The sequence below is a fragment of the Falco peregrinus genome, chromosome 11, assembly GCF_023634155.1.
Source record: "Falco peregrinus isolate bFalPer1 chromosome 11, bFalPer1.pri, whole genome shotgun sequence".
Classification (NCBI taxonomy): domain Eukaryota; kingdom Metazoa; phylum Chordata; class Aves; order Falconiformes; family Falconidae; genus Falco; species Falco peregrinus.
The window spans coordinates 12,448,529-12,473,370 of NC_073731.1; the positions used below are offsets into that span (position 1 = coordinate 12,448,529).

The window sequence follows — 24,842 nt, forward strand, 5'->3', positions numbered from 1 at the left end:
GAAGTCTTAGCTCTGCCTCCCAAAGCAAAAAAATCTTGGCCAGCTCAAGGGGCTGAATGTAGGGCTTCCATTTCACAAAGTAAGGCTAAGAAGAACCATTATAACTTGGTTTCCTGTGTAAAACGTGTTTATCCTTACTCTCTGTTCCTGTCCATGCTGACAGGTATTAGCAAAAGCAGTACAAGGTTAAGTGGCATAGTAGTATATAAATAAGCTGTGTTGATCTGTAGCCCCCAGACAAATATCAAAGAAACGTAGCCAAAGCCATAATGACCCTGATAAATGTAATGACCTTTTCATACCAGGCCCATAAGTAGCACATCTCGAGTAGCAGTGGTCAGCAGGTGGAAGGTACGTGCATGTACTACTATACAAGGAGAGAAATGGTGCCACCTTTTAGTTAGAGCATGGAAAATTATGCGCATCTATCAGGCCCAAACTATCCCAGGAAGCAGCCATACCACCGATATGGAAGACTTAAGGCAAATGTATTTCCATGGGGAAAAAATCACAGGCCAAGTCATCAAGGATGTCAACATTCTGTATTTTCTAGATCCAGGAGTGAAGCACAAGCCAGAAATCCTTAAGGGGACGTGTAAGATACACATGTCTGTTTACCACTGCCATAGGTGTTCTGCTGCAAATTATGGATAGTACAGATAATTAAAAAAAATAATTTCGGTAGTCATAACAATTTCTGTTACTGCCAAGGAAATACAGTTCTGCAGGAGACTTTTACTTCCATTAGTGTCACAGGTATAAAAGCCCAAATGAGGCAGATCTGAGCTGAAACACAGGTTAATGGGGAATCACCATTCATTGTTGGAAAAAGTGGGAAACATGCTTTTCCAAACCCAGTCGTGAACCACGATGAAACAAAAGCCTTCAGATCCTTTCCAGCTTTGAGGTAAAAGTCTTTGCCCCTCCTTTCTCCAAATCATTCTGCACACTGAACTTTGCTTTGCTAAATCTTGTATTCTGCTAGAGGAGCAGGTTGCAGCTCATTCACTGGAGACAGTATAGAGTACTAATGAGAGTTTTGGCATAAGAAAACTGGGGATACTGACAACCTTGCAAAAAAAGCAGAACAGTGGGAAACAGCTGTGCTTACTGACTATGCCAGTTCTGTCCACTAGTGGTTTAAACAGAGAGGCTTGTGTGTATATTTGACATTATCCTTCAGCAAAGGGTGTCCCACTGGCAGAGGTTTTTTGCACCACTTAGGGCCCCTCTTCCAGATAGGCTTTGCAGATCTGACGGACCAGCGGGTCAGATACCTGTCAAAAAAACACAAATGCATTTCAGCTTGAGAGTGATCACAGAGAAGAGGTTCCAACTGAAGCAGGAGCAGGCACTGTAGCCTTTGCCTCCACACATGCCTCTTTATAAAAGGAATAACGATGAGCAGAGCCCCCTCAATTCAGAAAGGGCCACTGGAAAGGAATCTTTCTTTGTTTTGGAACTTCTGAGCTGCACCTCTGCACTGAACCCCCTGGCACCTGCTTGACTTCCAGTCTTACAAATCAGGTGTAGTCTCCAGGCTGCTGGCAAGTTGTCCACCTGTAGCGAAACTGGAGTGCCAAACCCCTTCATTGCAACTAAGTCCAAGACTGAATGCATCCAGCCTCTATGGGAGGTGTTATTTCAACAGCTGGCCTCAATAAGGTAAACAAATTACAAAGGCTAAACTCTGTGAGAAATAAAGTCTCTAAAAAGGGATTAGTTTACTTCTGGTGGATAATCGGTTATTTCTTCTGCATGTGATGGGTTTCTGTCCTAGTCTTGTATTTTCATACATCCAACTTTGCTTTAGTGTTCTCTGTACAATACTACTGCAGCTTGCTGGTGCAGGAAGTCAGAACCTACAGTGTAAGAGGTACTAGAATGGAATTATCATCACAAAACTACAAATCTCTGTGAAGAGCAACGTCTGGCAAATATGCTCTGTTTTTTACCATTTGAAGTTTTAGACTTGGCTTTGCAAACAGGCAGGGGATTTCAGATCCAGAATCAGTTACTGGAAATCTTACCCTGTGGCTGGGTGGCCTAGAGTTTTGTTAGGTTTTAAATCTTTTGCTACCAGTAGAGAGGGGAATAGAGGTCCTGAGAGAAAGAGGAGTCTTTTCAGACAATAAAGATCCAAAGTAAAACCCTAGCATAATCTGCACAAACAATGCTCTAACAAATTAGAATTTGGAACAGACTGATAAACTTTGTCCAGCGATGTTTGCATGCCTCTGGTTGAGTAATCCCATGGTCTTAATGTAACCTCAATCAGTCATCCTCTCCCCAAACAGCTTTGTTACCTTTTATTTTGCATCGTGCAAATTCGAGATATTAGGAACTTTGGACAGAGACCATGTAGTGCATTTGTTTGAAGGCATTTGGCACATTCCTGAGAACTACAAAGCAAGCTTGCTATGCCAGGCAGCCACAGACTATGTAACAGCAAGCCCGTTTTCCTAGCACTTTTCTTCCTCAGCAATCCTGAACAGCACAAATTGAAAAAAGAATCATATTTGGAAGTACCTGCTACTGAAACGAAGCCACTTCCAAAAGGCTTTTCTTTTGCTTTGAAAAGTTTATGTTAGTTAACTAAACACCTAGAAGCAACAGCAGGAGGGAATCTGGGAAAAGGTATCGAGCAAGATACAGCCACTTCTTCTCCTATGTATGCATTATATTAGTCTCTTTTGACCTTCAATGTTATGCTAGTGCATTAGTGGAATCCCTTACATAACAACATCAGGACAGGACTCTAATTTCTCTTGCCTTTCATTTCACATGCAAGGGGAGTTCAGTGAGACCAAACAGGTCCCCAGTTTGGAATCTGGCAAAGAACCATGGCAAGGCAGCTCCTTTGGGAGAAGCTGCAGGGGTATTAGATGGGCACATGGGGCTCGGCCCTTCTTTTCATATTCCCCTTGCTGCAGGGGGAGGTCTATAGCACAAGTTTTGGTATTGCAAGACTGCACTTACAGTGAAAGAGGAAAAAAAAAATCCCAAATTGTTTTAATGCATCAGCGTGCCAAGTGCAGTTCTGGTCACGTGTCCACATGCTTATGGGAAAGTGCTCCCGTGATAATAAATGATCTCACTGGGAGAGAAGTGAATGTGTGAATGTGAGACAGATACACATCAATGCTGTGTGCAGGTTTAGACAGACAGTAGCTTTTTAAGAAATCCCTCTGTTTCTGTGTGGGGGCTGGAAGTGCACACCCCAATTCTGCATAGGAAGGAGGATTTAGTAATGGCCTGATTTTAAAGCTTTTGTTATTTCTCTTTTGAGCAGGTCTAATCCAGCCCTCTGGTCCAGGCTTTTGGCTTCCTTTGGGGACTGCAGGCTGGGGCTTTTCATTGTTAGCTGAAACAGACATTTGGACGCTTTCCCTTCCTGGAGCACATTTGCTTTTAGCGCTTTTAATACTTGCTTTGTCCCAAACTCAAACTTGTCCTATTTTGTTTGCTGCCTTTTTTTTTTTTTTTTTTTTTTTTACCACCTTGATTCAGCAGTGGCAAAAGCCTGATGCCTGGGAGCAGTCAGTCTACAAAATTCCTTTTTCTCTTTGACTAACCCCAGTTCCTACTGTTTCACAGATATTTTTTTTTTTCTGAGACTAAAAACAATCCACAAAACTCACATATGAGAGCTTCAAAGCCCAGCACACAGGATGTTTCTGCAAACTCTGCTGTCCATTTAAGGTAGTGTACCCTCTTTTCCAGCCAAGTCACCCAACCTTCCATTGTATCCAACCACACGGTTTGCCTTGAGGAGTTTTTATAATAACCTACAAACACACACTGGCAGATGGTCTGAATTTTCTCAACCAGACAAGGGTTGTCAGGACACAGCCTCCATGTGGATGCCAAATGCAGCTGGTCGGCAGCCTCCTAACCCGTTATCTCAGAGTGCAGAGCTCTCAGTATGGACAAAGGGGGGCAGAACTGCCAATCTTGGGGACTGGCTACTCACCTCAGGGCTCTGCTTGCCCCCTTCAGTATGGCAGGATCCTGGACAAAAAACAGAATCCCTAGACTCCAGCTGCATAAATGAGTAGTTTGGATAAAGCATGATGGGAATCTTGGTGGGATTTCCCTGATGGGAAAAGGCAAGATATAAAGAGGACGGAAACAACTGCAGTTAGTCACCTGCAGCCACTGCAATCACCTAAAATCTCTGTGGCATAAGGAGGCCTGTTTCCATGGATTTTACTCAGTGGGCAGGCGAGGCCCCAAAGCCTTCCCACTCAGAGGCTGCCACTTAACACCCAGGAGCAGGCAAAGGGCTTCCAGGTGCTGGGTAAGGGAAATGATCTACCCATGGGGCAAATGCAGTCCTGCACACAGCCCAAGCAAAGGCCACGTTGGTGCAGTTCAAGGCTGAACTTCTGAACCCTCACTGAACTTTTTCAATCTGGCTTTTGTTTGGATTAAGAGCAGAAGGCAGAGGGCTACAGACTGCAGGAAGCACTCGATCAAAGTGCTGGCAAGACTGCCTCCTCCCTGCCACATCCCTTCCCGTGACACCTCTTGGCTTTGCTCACCTGCAGCCACTCTGGCTCTTTGCTTTTGAATTCTCATGCTATGCACAGAAGAGTTTCCATGCAGATGAGAGAAACCACATGCTGCTGGAGTGAAATGCTGATAGCAGTGAAACCAGATTCTGCTCCCAGGGACGAGAGGTGTCCACAGAGCCCGAGAACTTTGTAATTCATGAGGAGTTCATATGGAACCTGCCTCTTTCCTACCACATAGCAACTTCTTCAGTTCAGGTGATGGAGGAAGGATTGACTTGGATATTATCTGTGCCAACTTCTGTTCTGCCAGTAGGAAGCTGAAAATGGAGTGGCAGCTGAGCACTCAAAATCATGTACTCCCTCATCTACAGCATCTCTTGCTGACAAAGCCCAGCCTCAGGGAACCTGTGACATCCTTTAGTCCTTTTGGAATGGGAACAACTTCACAGTGTTGTACTTCAATCAGTATTTTGGACCTGCCAGAGGAAAATGAGTGCTATATTCTCATTAAGAGTGCATCTACACGCTGGCTTGAACTTAGTGACTGTTCTGGATAGAGTGTTAGTGCACACTATCCATGTAACAACCTCCATGCTGGAAAGAAAACTGCTGAGCTATTCAAGTTTCCATTCCTGAAACCAAGGACAGAAGTCTGACCTGCAGCTGTGTTTGACCATTTCCCAAACAGTTCTGGTGTGTGGTGGCCTGTGCTGACAAGACTCTGGAATACCAGAACAGTCAGTCACTCCATGCAGTGCTGGTGAAACTCCTGAGAACTTCCTTGGCTTCATGGGCTAGTGAAAATATTTTGTTTCTGCAGCATGCCAGGCTGGAGCCCAAATGGATGCAGAAATCACAGCAGGAAGTTATGAAAGTGAGAATTCAGGCAAAGGATGGGGGGACAATCCTTCGCTGCAAGACAAATTTGCTTGTGGAATCATCCCTTGGAAACAGTGAAAGCCCCAGACTAGGCCAAACGTGAGAAAATGAACTACAGGGAGTAATTCTACATCAACAGGGGTAAACTTCATTGGTTTTACATGTCCGGGTTCTGCAGACAAATAATATGGAAGAGAAGGGGAAGGACAGTAGACTCAAGAGTTGATGATGTAGGTACTCCCATGGCTGTATTTCTTCAAAAGCACCCACTGCTAGTAAAGCAGTCAAGTGATAACGTTCATGAGCTTCTGCTGTCAAAAATAAATTAGGCAGAAAGCAGAAAGGCAAAGAACTGAAGTCCAAGGAATATGAAATATCATGGTAAGTCTCACCTGGACAGTGTCCCAACTGCAGTGGGTAGAAGAGAGCGCTGTGGAGCACTCCCCAGTTGAATTCTAACCACAAGGTGTTCTCCTACATCTCCTACCACACCCAGGACCACACAGCTTGGCTCAAACTGGCATTTCACTTTCACGTTATACCTTCTGCAGTTCCCAGTCTCCTCCTCTACATTATATTACATCCTGGATGGCTGATTGCATACTCTGTCAGAAAGTTGGCTAACCAAGAACAAGGCGGGATCTGCAAGCCGCTACTTCCCAAAGCATTCTGCTCTTCCTCTTGCATTCCAGTAGTAGAAACAAGGTTGGGAGATGGGGTGGGTAGGCAGAGGCCAGCTGCCAAGTGACCCAGTGCAAAGCAGGGAAATTCTCACCTCTCTGCAGAGAAAGCTGGGGCATGTAGGAGGGAATGTCCAAAGTTCGTACAACGGAGACAATAAAAACACTTCAGAAAATAGAGCAGGAATTCTGCTTTTTGGAGAACATCGCTGAATAAGCACCAGAACACCTTCTGGAGAGGCAGAGCACGTAGAGGGGTTCTGGATGATAAATCCATACTTCACATGATTAGATCAACAGCAGGGAAGCACCCCTGACCCTTGTTAAAAGAAGACAGTTTGCTGATAGTTCCATACAGTGGCATGTTACATTTTAATCTCAGCTAGGTGCTAGCCAGTGCATGCCAGACACTTTGTATTTTAAGGGCGCTCATTTTATACAGGGTGACTGTGATATGGGCCAAACATTCTGGCCAAGATGGCCACAAGTGCAGCCAAGGAAAAGCTGAAGAGCAGCTTTTCTGGCACTCTCAAAAGTATACATTAACACAGCTCCTCAACCCTTTTTTATGTACTTCCTTAGCACCTTTGCCCAGGTGCCACAGGGTTTGTCCCATGCAGCTGGCCTGTATGTTGCCTCAGGGGCAAAGAGCAAGGCAAAGCAGTTTTTCATCAAGCTGGTCTGTCCCTCTTTCGGCAGCAGATGAAGCTGCTCTCAAAAATACTGACACAACCTTGGAAAAAGCCTGGCCAAAGGGAGCATCAACAAGAGCTTTGCAAGACTGGAGAGAAATGAAAGGGATTGCTCATCCAAATGAAGTAATCTGCCAGACTTCAGCCAGGCAGGGCTTGCTGCTCTGAGTCTACATGCAGTAAGTGAATGCTCAGGTCTGTATTATGGTAGAGGTGTTGGGTTCTGACTCCTGCTTCAAGTTACACTCCCCATCATGCATCTCCTTCAGTCTCAGGTGGTGTGAGTGACATCAGTCCCCAAGGTTATCTTAGGCTTTCATCTTGGTCCTGTCATTCTAGCAGCTGATGGTGCAAGTCTAATGTCAAGAGCCCTACCATCAGCAAAACATTCTTCAGCTCAGCGTAAGATTCTTCTGTCCCCAGACGGTAGGAATTCTCACAGAAGTATGTGGGGTAACATCTGGAGTAGCCAGTGACTTCTTGTAAGTCCCCTCTTCAAAAAAGTGAAAGATGTCTAAATTCAGAGTGAAGAGTTGGATTGATTACAGGGGTAATGAGAGGGAATTCAGAGCAGAAGGGATGAGCACACAAAAGTACAGATAAGACTCTGAGAGAAATGCTGTCCTTCATCAGGGCAAAGCTTATTGTCACAGTCTTGAGACAGACTATATGCCTTTACAGTGCTCTGTTCTTTTCACCTTGCACCTTCCTATTTTAAGACAGCAGGAACTGTCTTCTGTATACAAAGCTTTCTTCTATGTGCAATGCAAACTCCTGATGGCAAGAGAGTAAGTGCAGGTGAGCAAGCAGGAGTCAGCAGGAATGGAGGCCATGTGACTGGGAATGGACTAAAATCTCAGTATACTGGATACTATTAGCCACCTGTGTGAACTATCCATCTCAATTTGCAGCCTTGATACAAGTTTGTCTCTGTTCGCTGGCTTGTTGCTGCATGACTACTTTCTTCTGATCAAGGAGGACCAGATTCCTGCAGAGCCAAGAAAGTGATGCCTCTTTCACCTCTGCCAGCATCAGTGCACAGCAATGGGCAAGCTGCTGTGCCAGGATCCCTGGTTCCTTCACAGAACAGGTTAAAAGTCCCTCAAGGAGCTGATAGCAATTCAATAGTTCCAGCACCTGCAATATTGGCACTTCAGTCTGCTCCTGAAGTGTGGCTGGTCAGGGTTATTTTGGAGGGGATGGGGTACAGAAAAGCCTATTTCAACACCACACTCAGAGTTGACCCACTGGCAGAGCAAGGAAAAAGCCATCACTGCAGGCGGAGCTAGAGACCACAAGGACTGGTTAAACTGACATTAAGGAATGTACATTACCTGTGTTTCTGTCTTGGAAGAGCTTTTACAAGGGGCCCAAGCATATTATGAGGCACCTCAGTTTCTTCCTGTTGGCATTCCTAGGGCTACAGCAGCAGTGCAAAAAGGCACTATTACCTCTCATTTAAGCAGGGAGGTAAAAACAACTAGAGCAGTCAATACAGTGATCTCAAGAAGAGTTTAAGCTCAAGGATTTGAAAAATATATTACTTAACTGTGTAATGTACTGCCTGCTGTAATAGGCTCTACCTAGATCCTGTTGATCCCTTCTTGAACTAGCACTTACAAACACAGCAGACACAAACACAGTGAAGGAACAGATTAAGTTAGGTGTGCGGCCCTGACATTATACCAGACAGGATTAGAGGATGACCTGGTCATGTTCGCATGGCACTGAACAAGGCAGCTTGTTCCACTCAAAAGTCCCAGCCCAGTTCTGCCCCTGTCCTTCCCTGTCAGCTCACTTGCATCTGGCAGCACCACAGGCTGAGTGCTTCCCAAATTACTACAGACTTACAGAAAGCCTTAGAAACAAGTACAGACGCAAAGACAAGGTAAGATTAGACAATTCATTTATGTGGGAAACTTTTGATGAGGTGCTAGAGGAAGGAATAAATTTGTATCCCCTGCCTTATGTGGTTCCAGAGAGCCATGCAGGAGGTGCAGGCAGGGGTACACACAGTCAAAACTCTCACATAACCGCAATGGCAAAGATTTTGCAAGGGTCCAACATGAAGAGCTTTCCCCTTCCAGTATGCTGAGAAGACAGTATCATGAGAGACCAGGAGAGCACTTCTGAAGTGCCCCTGCACTCTATCCTGGCTCTGGGACTCATTTGTTTAGTTCCAGCCCCACCATCAAAATGCTCAATCCAATTTCTTGATCTCATTCTCCTGTCTCAACCCAGACTCCAAAGCCTGCCTGTTTCAATGCTGTTCCACCTCCTCAGCAACAGCTCTGCTCTCTTTTTCTAAACTCTGCTTCCACCCTGCTTGCTACGTTCCCTTGCTGGGACAAAAAAACCACAAGGGTGGTGTAGGGAAGGACTAGCAATGCAATAGGGAGGGCTTTGATACTAATCTCCAATTTAAATCTCTTAATTTTAGAGGTGCAGCACATCTACTTGCATGTAGAACGTATCCAGAGGTATCCATTCTTTGTTCTCACTATACCAGTCTATGGAACAATTCTAAGAGTCAGGGCATTAATCTGGAGTCCTGGTGTGATTCTAGCAAGATAAAGGATTTACCATTTCCTGTCTCAACCTGCTCTGCAGGGTTGCTATGTGAATGTGAACTAGATAATGTGCTCCACCCCACAGCTGCTAAATAGACACAGCCTCTAAAGAATCCCAAAGATTTGTAAGACACAGGAAAGAGGTTTTCAGAGTTGAAATATCTGATGGCTACAAGGCTACATCAAATGTGGAGTCCTCTTATTTGATCCTCACTGATACCCAGTACACAGCCTGCCAGCATCCAAGGGACATTTCCAAGAGCTTAAGACCTGAAATGTAGGAGTCTCCAGCCATCCCTAGCCCTGCAGCCTAAGCTCTCCCAGCAACAGCCCCATGGCCTCTGGTAACCCCACAGCTTGCTAATGCGAGGTTCATAAACCGCTCTGGCATTCCCATGGAAACAGAGTGTGAGGTCATAAACAGGGGATTAGCACCTCTGAGCGCCCAGCACCGAGCAGGAGGCAGCCACAGGCTTTCCCTTCGCCCACCAAAGGCCAGGGGCCATTCAGGCCAGGAAGGGGGACGAGACCCTGTTGCATAGCAAGGGCAGGCAAAGAGCAAATCACTGACTGGGGGAAACAGGGATGGGGCAGAGGGGAACAGGCTTGTCATGGGACCCTGCTGGCTGCTCAGCCCCCTGCTCACTGCTGATACCGCTCCTGGGCACCCTCCTGCTGTCAGGGGCCAGACACCAAAAGCCTAAGAGAGAACAACTGTTCAGCCTGGAGAAAAGATGACTCAGAGGGGTCTTACCAATGTTCACAAATACTTCAAGGGAGGGTGTAAAGAAGCAGAGCCAGGCTCTTCCCAGTGGAGCCCAGTAACAGAATAAGAGGCAATGGGCACAAACTGAAACACAAGAAATTCTGTCTGAACATAAGGAAACTGTTTCACTATGAGGGTGGTTCTTCAGAACAAGCTGCCCAAAGAGACTGCAGAAGGTCCATCCTTGGAGATATTAAAAACCTGACTGGACGTAGACCTACGTAACCTGTTCTAGGTGATCCTGCTTGAGCAGGGGGCTTGGCCTAGACTATGTCCAGAGGCTCCTTCCAACCTCAACTACTCTGTGAGGCTGGGACTCCATCTCAGTGGCATCCTCCTGCAACTGCCTACTGAGTGTGAGTTATAAGGAGGGTGAGCACAGCTGAAGAAGGGAGGGCAGACTCTTAACACGTGTGGCAGTTTTAATCCTGTGGGGATAAATGCTTTGAATGAGATGTGGTTTGTCCTTAAAAGACTGACAAGAGAATATCATGACAGACTCTCCTTCTCCGAAATACTGTGAGTACTCTTTATAAGCCCTGCTGCCTGAGGCATGTTTTACCTAGTTATAAGGAACTGCTTTTCCTCTTCCAATCTACTCCTGAAAAAAAAGATGTGGAAAGACAAGACTATTCACCTGTTCAACTTGTGTTTCTTGGGAATATGCCCTTCAGGAAGTGGAGGCCTGTGGTTTGGCAACAAACCTGAAACAAAAAAAAGAAAGGCGTGAGAATATTTTGCAGTGTCTCCTTGCCTCTACAGCATCTAGAAATTACATTACACTTCATAAGCCAGGCAACCCAGGTCCGTATTAGAAGAGCACAGCAAAAACTCAAAAAACTACAGTAGAAAGGGTATTTTATGTCATTGCTTGAACCTGCACTCCAGCCAAAGAGATGCTAGAAGGTTCTGCTGGGTACAGAGAGGAAATACACACCGAAGACACAGCCACTTGGGCTCAATGAAGAGGCTTTTTGAGATGGCACAGGCCACTGGTGTCCAATCAGATTCTATCTCCAGGATGAAAATCTGACCATTAAAATCCTCAGTCTATTTAACCTGGATACAACTCAGGTACCACACACAAAGATCAGCTCAACACTCCAACTATGTCAACCTTGGTCCCACTCCTAGGGTATAGCAAAAAAATTCTTCACATGGCAGATGGTAGACTGTGCATGTTATTAATGGGGTTGGTCAAGCTTACGCTAAATTGAGTGATTTCAGAAGCTGGTATTAATCATTAGTTACTAGAGACTGAGCCACTTCCCAGATCTTTCTGCAATGGCAGTGTCATCTAAAGGGATAAATGTCTGCTGCCAAGGCAGGAGCCAAGACACATAGAAAGCGGAAGGAGTAGCCTCTAGTCCATCATCCTGTCCCAGCACTTGGACTATAACAAGTTTGCTGGGTGACTGGACAATGACATCTCACTGAGCTATACCAATTGGGTTGGAGACCCCTCTCAAGGGGTTCTATAGGTACCCCACAGTAAGGGGTTGTCTCAGGAGGAGGCTAGGTACCTGCACGGTGAGCCATCTGCACACAGACAGCAATCTTCTTGTGCTCCTCCAAACAGAGGCCTGTGATCCTTCGTGGCAGCATCCCTCCATCAGAACGGATAAACTGACTCAGCAGCAAGACGTCCTGAAGGAGCAAGAGAAGGGCAAATCCATCAGTGCTATAGCTACTTTAGCTGCTGTGATTCTTAGGTGTTGGGCTGACCCTCGTGCTGTCTACAGAACTCAAAACAAAGCAAAACAAAACAATGACTCCTTCCTACGCATTTTGGCTGCAGCTTCACAACAAGGGGCTTTTGCTTGCTGTCACTATGCCTGCCAGCTTAGCGCAGTAAGGTCACTCAGATGGTCTGAGTCTTCCCTTGACTTCACTAGTGTAAACACATGATGTCAGCTGCAATCCCTGCTACTTTACTGTTGCTTGCTCCAAGATTCTAGCTAAGATAATGTGTCCTAGGTAGTCAGGCAGTTACACAAGACCTACAGATGGATAATGTTTACACAACTTGAAATGCCGTCACAGCTGCTATCCTAAAGGTCACAGATCTGTTAGATCACCTCTGGCCCCCTCCTTGTTCCCTCAGAGCAGGACTGTTCTCTGCTATCTACTCCTCAAACTTTTATCCAGTTTCCCATGGTGGAACTTCTCTCATGTCTCTTTGGAGGGGTGGAGAGCAGGGAAATGATCCAAGATCTTGCATGAAGAAGCTTTTTGTATGAAAAGAACGTGTGCTGATGAGAAAGACCTAACAGGATAAATTGCTGCCTTCAGCTCTTCAACTGCATGCATTAGGTGGGGCTGTTACAGCCATGCTGGATGGAAGGAGCATTCAGAGCATGCCGAGGGTTTGTCTGTGGTTCAAGAATCATTGAAATTACACTGCTGTTGACCTTTCCAATGGTCACAGCTCTGGAAATGTAAAGCACTCTTAATAAAAACAATTAAAGGGACCTCTAGGATCAGATAGTATCACAGGCCTGGGATGAAAAATTTTTAAACACAGCAGCAACAGCTGTTGCACAAGTGTCCCATTAACTGTTAACAGTATAGCAGCGCAGTATTTTGATACATGCTCTCCATTTCCACATACAGCACCAGTGCAAAGCTACCCCTCAGGCCGATATAGACAGCTCCCCCTGACATGCTGACATCAGCATAAGTTGGCCCAAAAGGCCCCTGGAGACTTTGTGCTCGTTTCTTCCCCTACCTGTTGACAGACTTGTTGCTGGTAGAGTTTACTTCTCCGCTGCTGTTGTAAGCATGTTCAGCAAGCTGCCAGCAAGCACCCTGACAGAATGAGAATTCATACGAGGTACGACAGCACTTTACACACTCTCTGTCAACAGCAACAGGCAAGAACAAAGAGTACTTGTTGCTTTTCATGTTGGGTGACCCTGACTCTGCCTGTTACAGATTCACAGACCTACTCCCACCCCCATATGTTTGTTCTTTTATGAAGAGCTCCATGGACCACTCCTAGCTTCATCCTAGCCTTGCAAAATCAAACAATCACAAGTGGATATAAAATGAATCTAGCTATCTAGGAATTATACATCCACTTCCACTGCACAAGACCAGCTCAGCTCTGAAGGGGGCTGCTGGAATTCAACATGGCTTTCTGGTAATGACCGATTCTGACAGATGCTGTCATACAAGTGCTGCAGTCAAAATTTAGAGGTTTTTTTGTTGGTTTGGGTTTTTCAGTTTTTTTGTCCCCCACCCCTCCCCACCTTCAATCCCACCCTCACTAATACCACAACACAATCAATAACACAATTTCCGTCTTCCCTTATCTGGCTTCCTTTCTACAACGGATGTGTTCAGACTGACTTTCAGATCCAGCTCCTTTGAAAACATGGCAGGTTAGGCAACTTCTCACTGATACAGAATGACTTATCAACCACCATACAGAGTGATGCTGTACCCGAAGAACAAGAAAAGCATAGCTGAGCAACTAGCAGCAAGTTCCTGAGAGGCCTTCTGTGGTTAAAACGGAAGCAAAGTGTCCTCAGCCCAGCTAATACATGGCCTTGCCAATGAGAACAGTAACCAGGGGAACAGTTGGTGCCAGCTGCATTGGAAACTGGACGGAGGCCAGCCAAACAGTCCAAGGGCACTGACTTTCAGCCCCTCCTGAAATGCACTGGACTGGATTCAGGAAGCCAGAGCAAGACTCCATCCCCCTTTTGCTGCTTCTTTAGCCATCCAGTTCTCCAAATCACCCACAGCTCAATTTGCCATTTAGCGCAAACATACCACTTCCTTAAGTGAAGAAGGGCTGTTTAGCTCCAAGTGCCTAGAAAAAGAAAAACTTACGAGACTTTTCTACTAGTCTGCTGCATTACTCTGTAGGGAAGAGGAAAAAGGGATCTGATGGCAAATTTGAGGCTGTTCCAGTCTTTGAATCTGTGAAAGTCTAAGCAGGCTACAGAATCTTGTGAAGGGTGTGTGTGGTCCAACTGATTTTTCATATTACCACCACGCCTCATGGAGTCACAGGCTTGTTATCAAGTGTTTCCATGCAAAGGGGGGTGGTGGGAAGCAAAGGGAGGTAGCCTTTCTTTTTCCCCTCTGTGGAAAAACATCAGGAAAATCTGCTCTCTGTTATCATCTCTGATCAACAGTGTCACCAACTGACCAACACCCTTGTGTGGCAGTCATTTCTTAACTGAAATCATCTATGTCCCAGCCGCTGCAGCTCCAGGTTATGCTCACACTGTTTGGCTTAAAATTCTGCATGCTTGACAAACGATTTGTCCATTTCTGAAGATCCCCACAGTTAACAGGCCAGGTGCCTCTCCCAGAATACTTGCACAGATGCATCTTACCACAGGGAGAAAGCAAACAGGTACAGCCAACTTTATGGGGCAGCTGTGGAGGGAAGCAAGTATGTAGAGCGGCCAAAGAAAAAAATATGCCTGGCAAGTTCTCATGGTGCCGTCATGTTCCATGAAATTCACATTTTGTGCTAGTGGACAGCCAAGCCTGTAACCACGGATTTGCTTTAATCACTGGACAGCTCCCATGAGGCTGGACCCAGAATCCCACCCCTGTAATCTGCAGCATTTGATGAAAACAACTTGGATCTAATTAATCTAGGGCTAATAGGCAAAGCTTGCAGTTTGGTTTCCTCTCATTGCTGCCAAAGCAAGATGACATATTTACTGCCTACTCAGACTAATGATATTTGAAGTGGATAAGGGGGAAAACGAAAAACAAGTTTAGCCTTCACCTCTAAAAGGGCTGGATAAACTTGCTAAACGAAACACTATGTACAGCACGTTCCTGTGAATGGATGGCAACCAAAATGCAGATGCATCTCTGCATTTTAATATCTGCAGACACTCTGAAAAGCAGGATCCTTGACTGCTTACATGCGGTTCATTAAAACCTTCATTTACCACAAGAAGAGTTCTGTCTGTGTAGCCAAATTACTACTGAGCTGTATCACGCAAGTCTGCCAGTCATTATTTCCAGTTATACAAGAGTCTAGTTTTTCTTTTCTCCCTTACTCCTGGGAGCTGTACACCATTCTCCAGGCATTTCATAACAGGACTGCAGGTTTCAATCCAGCTGCATCCTAACAATGACCAAAATAATTTTTTATCTCCAATGGATGTGAAAAAAATCAACTGAGGTCTCAGATTCAATGGACAGACACACACAGACCACAAACTGTGGGAATTTATACCTTAGGCTCTGTTATCCTGAGCCTCAGCAGAGACTAAGGACAGAACTGGCAAAGACAACTACAGCCCTCCACACCACAGCGGAGGCAGGTTGGAATCATGAACTGCTAGTGCTCACAATGCCTGTTCAGTTGATTAATAACTTTGGAGACATTGGTCCCCCAGTTCTCTGACAGCCAAAGTAACTCATTATGCCACTACTTTAGACTGTGCTAGCTGCACATGACAAAAGAAAAGTCCTGTGAGGTCATATTACTCAGCTCCCTCAGGGGCTAATTCAACACTTCCCTTTTCATAGGGCCTCATTCAGTCCAATTACAAGCCTCCCAAGCAAAATAGCTCACACTTTCCCTTCTGTGCAACTGACTGATCTCAGCTTATCAATCTCAAAGGAATCACTGTGATCCATCCATTCTGATCTCTTACCAAGACAGATTATAGGTTATATGCTGTATGAACTGGGCTATATCTTTAACAAAAATAGCTGTTCTCAATTTACAGACTTTTAGGACAATTAACCACCAGTAAGTAAATGGTGCCACTGTTTAATTACCCACAGAGTTAAATACTTGCACTTTATTATTTAAGCATTTAAAGATTCTGCTGCTCATCACTGCTGCAGCAAAGAAAAATAGCAGACTGCTTTTGTGCAGAAAAGGGAGATTTTATTCACCTTGACATTTAGAACCATGAAAATCCATGACTGGTACAAAGCATCCAAACATATAAGGGAGTTATTCAAGAAGAAGAGGTGGCCTGCTCCAGAACTGAAATTTCTCCCAGTTCTCATCAGCCCCACAGAGGAACACTTCTACATGCTGAGGTAAGAAACGTCTACAATTCTGAAATGCCAGTTCACACTGCTCTCTCTAGCTTTTTGTCCAGGTTTTCCTCTGCTCTACAGCGGGAGTACTGGATATACATACATCAGAAGCATATGCACTTAAAAACCTACATGACAGCCAGGATGGACATGTTCCTAGTTTGTCTCTCAGGACGACAATTTCTTAGGAATGATCTCAGGCAATGATTTTCAAGACTGTGGCTGAAGGATTTCCCCTCACATTTGGTTTCTCTCTTGCCTCAATACTGACCAGTAGAAATCAAGATCTGAGAATCAAACTGAAGTGTGGAAGAAATCTCATAACCTTATTTCAGTCTACAAACACACCTAAGACTCGTGCTTTACGTTGCCTGTTGAGATCAACAACCTACTTATAATCCTGGAAATCAGGCTCTACAGCATCACACTGTCTAAAAACCTGCTTCTTTAGTTCTTGATGGCACTGTTATCTCTACATGCCAACAGAGCCTTCTACCAGACAGCAGCAGAAAGTGAGCCTATACATGAATTGCCAAGATTTAATCTGCTCCCATGGCTCCTTTCATCCCTGAGCATCAGTTTATAGTTTCTCTGGAGTTGCTGATGTGTGACTCATGGAATGCTTGCTGGAAATCTGTAGAACTACCCAATTTAATCATGCTCTTGACTCCTCGCATTTAAAAGTCAAATAAAACTTATATTAACCTTAAAGCATTTTCCAGTTTAAGCAATTGGTCTGTTTTTGATCACAACACAATTCAGCAACCATGAAGAAGAGTTGCAAGAAATCACTGCATTCAAAGAAGGCAACACAAACCAAATGTGATCTGTTTTTGTAGTACTTTCCATACCTTAATGGTATTTGCCATTTCTCCTAATTTACTATCACCTGCAAATTCACTGTATATTTTATCTTTCCAGATTGTCGAGACTAGAGAACACTAAATACTCCCCTGCCCCAAACATATTTCACTGTTTAATACTGCATCCAGTCCGAATCACACTGACAACACTCAGATCCTAAACGATTTCTGCAACACAGGCTTTGAAAGATACTGAATTGATATTTCATTTACATCTCACATCTGTTGTTTCACCTGCCTGTAGTCTGGCACTATTGCTGTACTCATAATTCGTAATTCATGAGTCATAATTCATCCTATCCAATAGGTTATTGTTTTTACTCCTAGTTGGTACCATTTTACTTGGTTATTTGCAGTGTTTGATTTACCAAGTAATAATCATCAGCAACATTCTCCTTCCTCTCTCAGCTACTTAGTATTTCAGCTGCTATTTTCAAACCATTTGGTGATTCCTTAGGATTTTTTTAATGCTTTCAAAAAATCCTGCAAGTGAAATGATACATTTGCTAACTACTTCCCTTAAGATCCTGGGGCTACATGCAATCCAGGCCTGCTGATCTGTACCTAATTCAATGCTTAAGTTATTTCTGTACCTGTTTTTTCCTGTTGTTTCACATTTGCAAGATTGCCGTTACTATCTAGATATTAAAACATAATTTTCCTTTTGTGTGTGTGCACTAGGACTGCATGTGAGCAGCTTAGTCTTTCTGCAGCCAACATGGCTTTCAGTCCACTTGTCTCATTAATGCACTTTCTCAGAAAGATTTCTTTTCCTCCAGAAGCATTTGTATCTCCCTCGCTCTAATCCTAATGACATTAACTTATTCTGAGTTTTCTGTGGCTTTATCTTAGTATCAGCATGTTCCTGTCTGGTCGTCTTCTTTTCTAATTCTAGTACTGGGTTTTTAGCTTGCAAGGAGAGCACTTAGTCCTTTTGTAAACTCTCATGTTTGAATGACCTCTTGTAAAGTTACATTCTGCATCTTCTGTCTTACACTTCTTAATCTAAAGTGTTCTTGACTGCTGTTCTTTTGTTTAAAAGCATTACAGGATTTCCCTGCCATCTTCTACATTTCGTGTTAGTAATTGTCTCATTAACTAATAAACTTCTCATCAGCATTTCCTGCAAAAAGCTTTAATCAAACCTATTTTTTCCTGTTGCAAGAGATGTAAACACATATACTCTCCTTCATGCCCATCGAGAGTTTTGAAAGTTATATATAACAGTCATTACCTTAGTGAAAATGACCCAATGAGAAATTGTAGTGCTTCAAGACATGCAATTGATCTAGCCAAGTCTTTTGGCCTCTCTGGAGGTAGAACAGGCCTGAATCAGTTGATTAATGTTGCGTTCTAGTTTGAGTCTCCTGGAAATACAATGCTGAAAGGCACCTGGGCACAAAAGAGATATATATGGCCGCCTCAGATCAGATGGCCATGTGTACAATTCCAAACCTCCTATTTTATATGAGCTCATCCTTTTTGCCAGGAACACTATCAGCCAAGGGAAACAATTACTATGTGGGAAGCCCTTGCTACACTCAAGAGAAGCAGAGATGGAGTTGTATCTTTACTACACCCAGCAAAAGACAAGAAGGGCAGGCTGTGTAGTATGTAGATCTGACAGCAGTATTTACCTAGCTATGAGGATGAGGGAATGCTCCTTCATGGAACTTACCACGTAATCGTACTTATGCTTCAGGTTCCAGCGACAGATGGGACACTGGCCAGAGGGGTTTGGAGGAGCTGGTGCTTGAGCATCCTCTATAATTCTCCCTTCAATCTAGAAAACAATGCAAAGGATATAAAGATCAGGTGTAGTTTAGTCTTCTACCTGCACCTGTGACTTGAGGAATACTTATCATCAAGTCCACATCACGTTGGTCAGTACTGAGCAGATTTAAGGGGAACAGCATCTGCATCATGCCAACTCACTTACATATAAATTTAACAACCACTTTGGATGTACACAGAATATGGGGGAAGAACAAATCCAAAGGGCGGAGAGAACCATTTGGTAAATTCTTGTATGTTTTACTAAATGTAAACTAGTTCACAGTCAGTGTGAAGTTCTCATATTTGCCTGAATTCCATTTATTGTAGTAGTCTTTTGAAAGACCATGCCTTGAAATTGTAGAGGCCCTTTAGCCAAAAGCTTTAGAACATTTTTTTATGAGCATAAAAGAGTGTCACAGAATAGCAGATGCATGTCGTGAATGAAAACATGCAGCGGCTTGCTATAAATCACCAACAGGGAAAATTCTGAGCAAAAGTTAAATTTACAAAAGAACTGTTAGGAGATGTCTGTGGGTTTGTGGTTTTCTTTTTTTTTTTTTTGTTTTGTTTATTTGGGTTTTTTTATTTTTAAAATACACCAATGTTTTATCCAGTTTAATTCCCTGAAAAATTCCTTCAGGAGATCATTTTATAATCTTTTCTATATTACTACAAAGTGGTGACATCTAACACTTTTCCTCAAAAGTAACATACAAAGAGATGTAGAAGGGGTGTGTGTGAAGAACTTGAGACATTTGTTTTCTAAATGTAGATATGTTAGGAACATGAAGTCTATCTACATGCACGCTTGTCATTTTTGAGGACTTACGAATAGAAGCAAGAGCTATCTCAAATTGCAGCTGAAGAGACAAAAGAGACAATAAAACTAAGCCATTTTTTCCTCCAAAGTATTCTGGAAGTTTCCTCTGGTCAAATTAGGATTAAAATCAGATTTTGAACACCAACTGACAGCCTCAAATAGTGCAAACATCAGAGTTTAAAAAGAAACCATGCGTGGAATGCAATGTTATTCTGAAGAAAAAAGTGGACTGATTTAGACTGCACCATCAGGTTCAGTGCCGGAAAACCTGGGAAAAGAAAAGCATGATATTTTTCTGTTAAGTGTACATGGGAAACTGACATCCAGCTGAACTGTCAGAACTATTTTACACCATGGATTTGTGTCTTCCTTGTCTAGTGATGGCAAAATTGAAGTTATTTGTAGTTCAAGCATCTTAGTACCTCAAAGAGAGAGAATATTGTCAATTTTTAAGTAAGATTCCTCCCCCCACAAGTAGAACAGCCAGTTTGAATACAAAACATAGGCCAGTATCTAATTTTCTATTCATTGGTAAAGTTATATTTTGGGAAGCTAGTGTATCTGGTCTTGATTCTTGCCAGTCTGGCTTCAGACTGTAATTCCATCTTGGAAACTAATACAGATTCAGAATGCTATGTCAGTATCAGTTTTTCTTCAGATAAATTTCAGTATACAGATTTTGGCAATTACTCCCCCAACTACTGAGTGCTTTCATATTATTAACCCGCTCAGTTATTACTCTTCCCTTAAAGAACTAAGAGGGAATACAGGGGCTGTACACTCTCAGTGTGCTGATGAAATCCAGATTTCTCTGGGATTCATTCCTCTGGTTCATATCAAACACCTCCTTCAATACTGATAAAAGCAAGCATGCACAGAACAATGAGAATAGAAAGATCGATTCAGGAAAGACTAATGCAGAGCAGGATAAATGGAGTGACCAAAGGATATGCCAAGAAATGTATCGCCTCTTTGGTTGGTCAATTTACACCATTTGTTACAAGATTTTCATCTAGGGGCACTGACGGGTCCTAGATTGATACTAGGATATCATACAGTAGAAATATCTGTATGATATGATAAGATATAAGGAATATATATAATATTCCTTATGCTTCTACAATGGGCCTGGAAAATTTATTTTTCTGAAGTGCTCTGCTACTGTAATTGCATACTGTTTTTACTTCAAGCCTCAGTTAATGTACTTTGCAATTATAATTTACATCCCACTGGAAACTGACAGCAAAGTGCAGCACTCCACTGTATGTGTTGTGTCGGTGTGCACACTCCCCCCTTGTTTTGGTTACAACAACTTCAGGACATTCTTACAAGCTCTTCTTTCCAGGTCTCTGGGCAAAGATTAGTCTGTCACTTGAAGAAAAAGAGACTTTCCATCACACCTACTATCACACTTTAAACTTACTTTTGTTGACAGTCCTAGAGGTCTTGTTAACTGCCATATTCTATTTGATATTATATACCTAAAATGTAAGTAACCTGCTCCATCCAGGTTTCAAACCTGATAACATCCACTAACACAAATACAACAAGAAGGAATCTCAGAATTTTAAAGGCATGAAAAAACAGGTTTTGTCTGTTTCATTAGCAAGCAAAAAGGTCTGTCCCCTCTTTATTACTTATGTTCATAGACATTAGCATTTAGGCGCACTGTCTTCTAGCTATTACCAAATAATTCCTGCTCCACTCTCACTGTATTTACACATTCCAAGATACCTGTGCCACCTATCTCCAGCTAATGCATAGATTGCTACTGAAATATGTGAGCAGAATAATGCAATCTCCTTTCCTCCCCAGTAATTTCAGTGCTTCTTCTAAAAAATGACAATTCTCTTCATGAAGTACAATAGATCACATGGTGTTAATTAAGTAAAAGCCTAATTCTGCTCCTTTGGTCTCTTCCATCCTGTCTTGAACTGCAGCTGAGAAAATGGTTGTTTTTATCAGTTCCTTCAGAACTTCTGTTTTATTTTCAGGAGCAGTTTTCATTTAGTATTTAAGATCTTCCTTTCACTGAAAATGTTTTCTTACAAAGAGTGTTACAAGATGCAAACTTTGTATTACCTGTAGTCACTACGGCAGATAGTGATTAGCAAACATGACACAGATCAAAGGCGAGTGACGTGCGTGGCATGCAGCTAGCACAGAGCCATCCTGTGATGCCACATTGTGTTGCTGGCCTAGGCTGAAGTGACAAAGCCACTAGGCAAACCTCCTTCTTGTCCGCCCACATTCAAGATGATGCCAAATACTTTAAGAAACAAACCCACCTGAAGAATCACCTCTTGCGCGTTGGGTCCCAACCAGTCGGGGCTGCCAGCTCTACCAGCGGTGCAGCGAGGGCTTTCGCGCCCATGGGTGGCTCTGACTGGAGGCACTCAACAGCAACAGGTGATGATCAGACCTTCGGCTGCCAAACCCTCCACCATTTACCTGCACTCACAAGGCACACTCACCCTGGTTTTGCCTTCACACCCTGAGATGTCTTTCAGGAAGAAAAGCGACCCTTTTGCCCGTTTTTTTCCCCTTGGGGCAGGGGGCTGGGGGTCGGACATGGACACACAGGCACAACGGGAGGCTGAAGGATGGAGAAGCAACGGCAAAGCAGCTACCAAGTACAAGGGGTGCAGGGACTTACTGTGGTCGTGTTGCCTTCAGTCACCTCCACGACTGCAAAAAAAGAGATGTGAGGACAAAATGAGACCCATTAGCCTAAAAACCCCAGTATTTTCGGTGGGGGAAGATGGTGAAATACACTGAACGCAACCGTGTCTACCGACAGCGGTAAGGCAGTGGGGCAGCACTGGGCGGCCCGAGGCCAGCCCCGGACTCACCCTCCCGGAGAGCTCGGGTAGGCGGTGAGGCCCAACCGGTTCCAAAGAGTCCGGTGAACAACCGCCTCAAGCCCCCTCGCAGCAGGCTGGGCGCCGCCATCTTGCCGTCGCCAGCCGTGCCGTCACTCCCGCTTCCGCCGGCGGGGGGGCGGGCTCTGCTGGCGCCATTTTGATGCGCGCCTCTTCCCCGCCCCTGTCGCCTGAGAGGAGGGCGGAGGCGGGAGGCTGTTGTTCCCCCGCCCAGCATATTCCCCTGCCCAGCATATTCCCCCGCTGGAGTGGTTTTCCTTATTTTTTTCATTTGTTTGTCCGTTTGTTTTCAGGGTTTTTTTGTTGTTACTGTTTTGGGGTTTGAGTTTTTTAGGGTTTTTCTTTGAGCTTGTGTCAGCTTGGGGTGGAGGTGAATCTAGAGGTAGTGCTGGCTTCCTGTTACAGAGGCCTAAGCTACAGTCCTGGAACAGCTCCTGAGTCCTGACTCTCTAGTGAGAGGAAGAGCACGGGGTGATTTAGCTTAAACTATGTGGTGGAGAGGCCTCTTTGTTTGGATAGGCTCCAGGATGACTCCTGTATCTGGGGTGTTTCAGGCCAGCTGTGGGGTGCAGGGAAGGGGCTTGTTTCAAATCTGCTAGTTTCACATCTCTCTCCGCCAGGGATGCTGAGGTCAGTGCATGTTCCTGCACTGGCTTGTGTAATTTGGCAGGTGAAGATTGGAAACGGCATGTTGCCAGGCTTTAAACTTGTAACCAGTCAGGCCAGTTTAGATGCTTTCCATTTTTGTTTTAATGTCACTTGCCTTTGGCATGTCTTGGGCAGCTTGTAGGCTGCTGAGTGATAACTTTTCCCATCACCTTTCTTAGCATGCCTCATCTCTTAGCTGCTTCCACCTGCCTTTGGTGGAAGGTAGTCTAGAGGTGCCTGTTGAGGGGGTGTGTCAGATAGTTGGGACTTTAGATACCAATAAACCATTCAATGCTGCGTCTTCATGAAGAGTGTACTTAAGGTTGTACTCAACAGCAAAGGTCATTCATGGGATTTCTCCAAGTGCTTATTTGCATTCTCTTTGTCATCTCTAAAAAATCCAGGAAGCAAACCTAACAGAGTGAGATAAAATCCCTTGGAAGTTCATGTGCATTGATGGATATTCATGCTATTTTATTCCATCAGTGGTCAACAGTACTTGTTGGAGATGTTCCGTATGTTTTTCTGAGTTTCTAGCTAAAATGTGATGTAAAATATAAAATGTGACATAAAATAAAATTTGATCTTCCTGTTTCAGGAGTTCTTCCACCTCCTTGTGTGTTACAGTTACTTCTGCTTCTTGTAACAGTTTAGTTTGCAAATCTCTTTCTGTGGCAGACCTAAGCAGTCAACTTTGGGACTTTCCGAAGAAGCCAGAATGAAGGCAGGGCTTCTGTCCAGACTCTTGTGCTCTATGCCAAGCAATGAAAACAGGGCCATCCCAGTTATTCAGAGTACAAATTGACTAAGAATGTTTGCCGGAAGAGATCTTTTCCTCTCTCGCCGCATTATGCTATATAATGATTTCTAGAATCAGGGTGATCTTTAGCTTGTCCAAAAGCTTAAAAGTAAGAGCCAAACAAAATATTTACTGCCATCCAGCCTAGGGATAACTTCCTTATGAGGAGAAGGAACATTGCTAGGCACAGTGGTATAACGATGTCACATTTTTTATGAGATTATTTGTTTTCTTTTTTTCTTTATATAGAGGCTTTTATCCTAGTGGAAGGAGTTTGGCTGCAATAATCTAATAGGAGAGTTTATTCAATGGGTTAAATTAAATGCAATCTCTTCTGCTGGCTTCCTTGGCTCTTGTGATGTGGAAAACTGAAGGGGTGACTCTCTTCATGGGATAGAAACCAACAGTTGGTAAGAACAGCACTAGCTCACCATAGTGAGCTACACAGAGATATGTAGACAGAGGGTTATGTGCTTTTCAAGAGTTTCCACATGTCATAGGATTTTTGATGCAGATACTTCAGCAGCACTATGGCTGTTGGTTGGACAGAAAGGCCAACATGGTGATAGTTCAGATGATACAGTTAGTACTCCTCTTGCTCGCCTCACCTTAAAACAAATCCTCTCTAAAGGAATTTAAGTGGCACATAATTTAATGCAAAGAAGGAAAATAATTGCTTTCTTAAAAACCTGCAGCCTCTGCATTGAGCGAACGGTTTCTTCTCCCAAGATGTTTTCTTTGTGTTCTGACTATTTCCTACAACTGTTAGCAATGCAGCCCATCGAGTCCCAAGGAGACAAACAAAGCATGTGCCAATTTGAGTTGAAGCCCATCACCTCTTTCCAAGTTTGGAAATTTGACATATTTCTGATTTCTTGGAGATAATTTTTGAATGTGTTTATTTCATCAAGCCCTTG

The 24,842-nt window shown here is 43.9% G+C and overlaps 1 protein-coding gene across 2 annotated transcripts in view; it reads right to left on the minus strand.

Annotated features, from left to right (window-relative positions):
• MRPS18A (mitochondrial ribosomal protein S18A) overlaps positions 1-22,603 on the minus strand; it is a 33,210-nt gene extending 10,607 nt beyond the window's left edge. The window contains exons 1-6 of one of the 2 annotated variants that reach the window (XM_005238743.4): positions 22,449-22,602; positions 22,253-22,284; positions 18,679-18,783; positions 11,628-11,751; positions 10,742-10,808; positions 524-1,277 (exon numbers count right to left, since the gene is read on the minus strand). In XM_005238743.4, coding sequence (XP_005238800.2) covers positions 1,133-1,277; positions 10,742-10,808; positions 11,628-11,751; positions 18,679-18,783; positions 22,253-22,284; positions 22,449-22,548 — 573 coding nt within the window. In that variant the 5' untranslated portion in view covers positions 22,549-22,602 and the 3' untranslated portion in view covers positions 524-1,132. Of the gene's footprint in view, positions 1-523; positions 1,278-10,741; positions 10,809-11,627; positions 11,752-18,678; positions 18,784-22,252; positions 22,285-22,448 lie in introns of those variants that run through there. The other variant, XM_055816291.1, reaches the window with a different exon arrangement.
• Between the last annotated feature and the right edge of the window lie 2,239 nt (positions 22,604-24,842).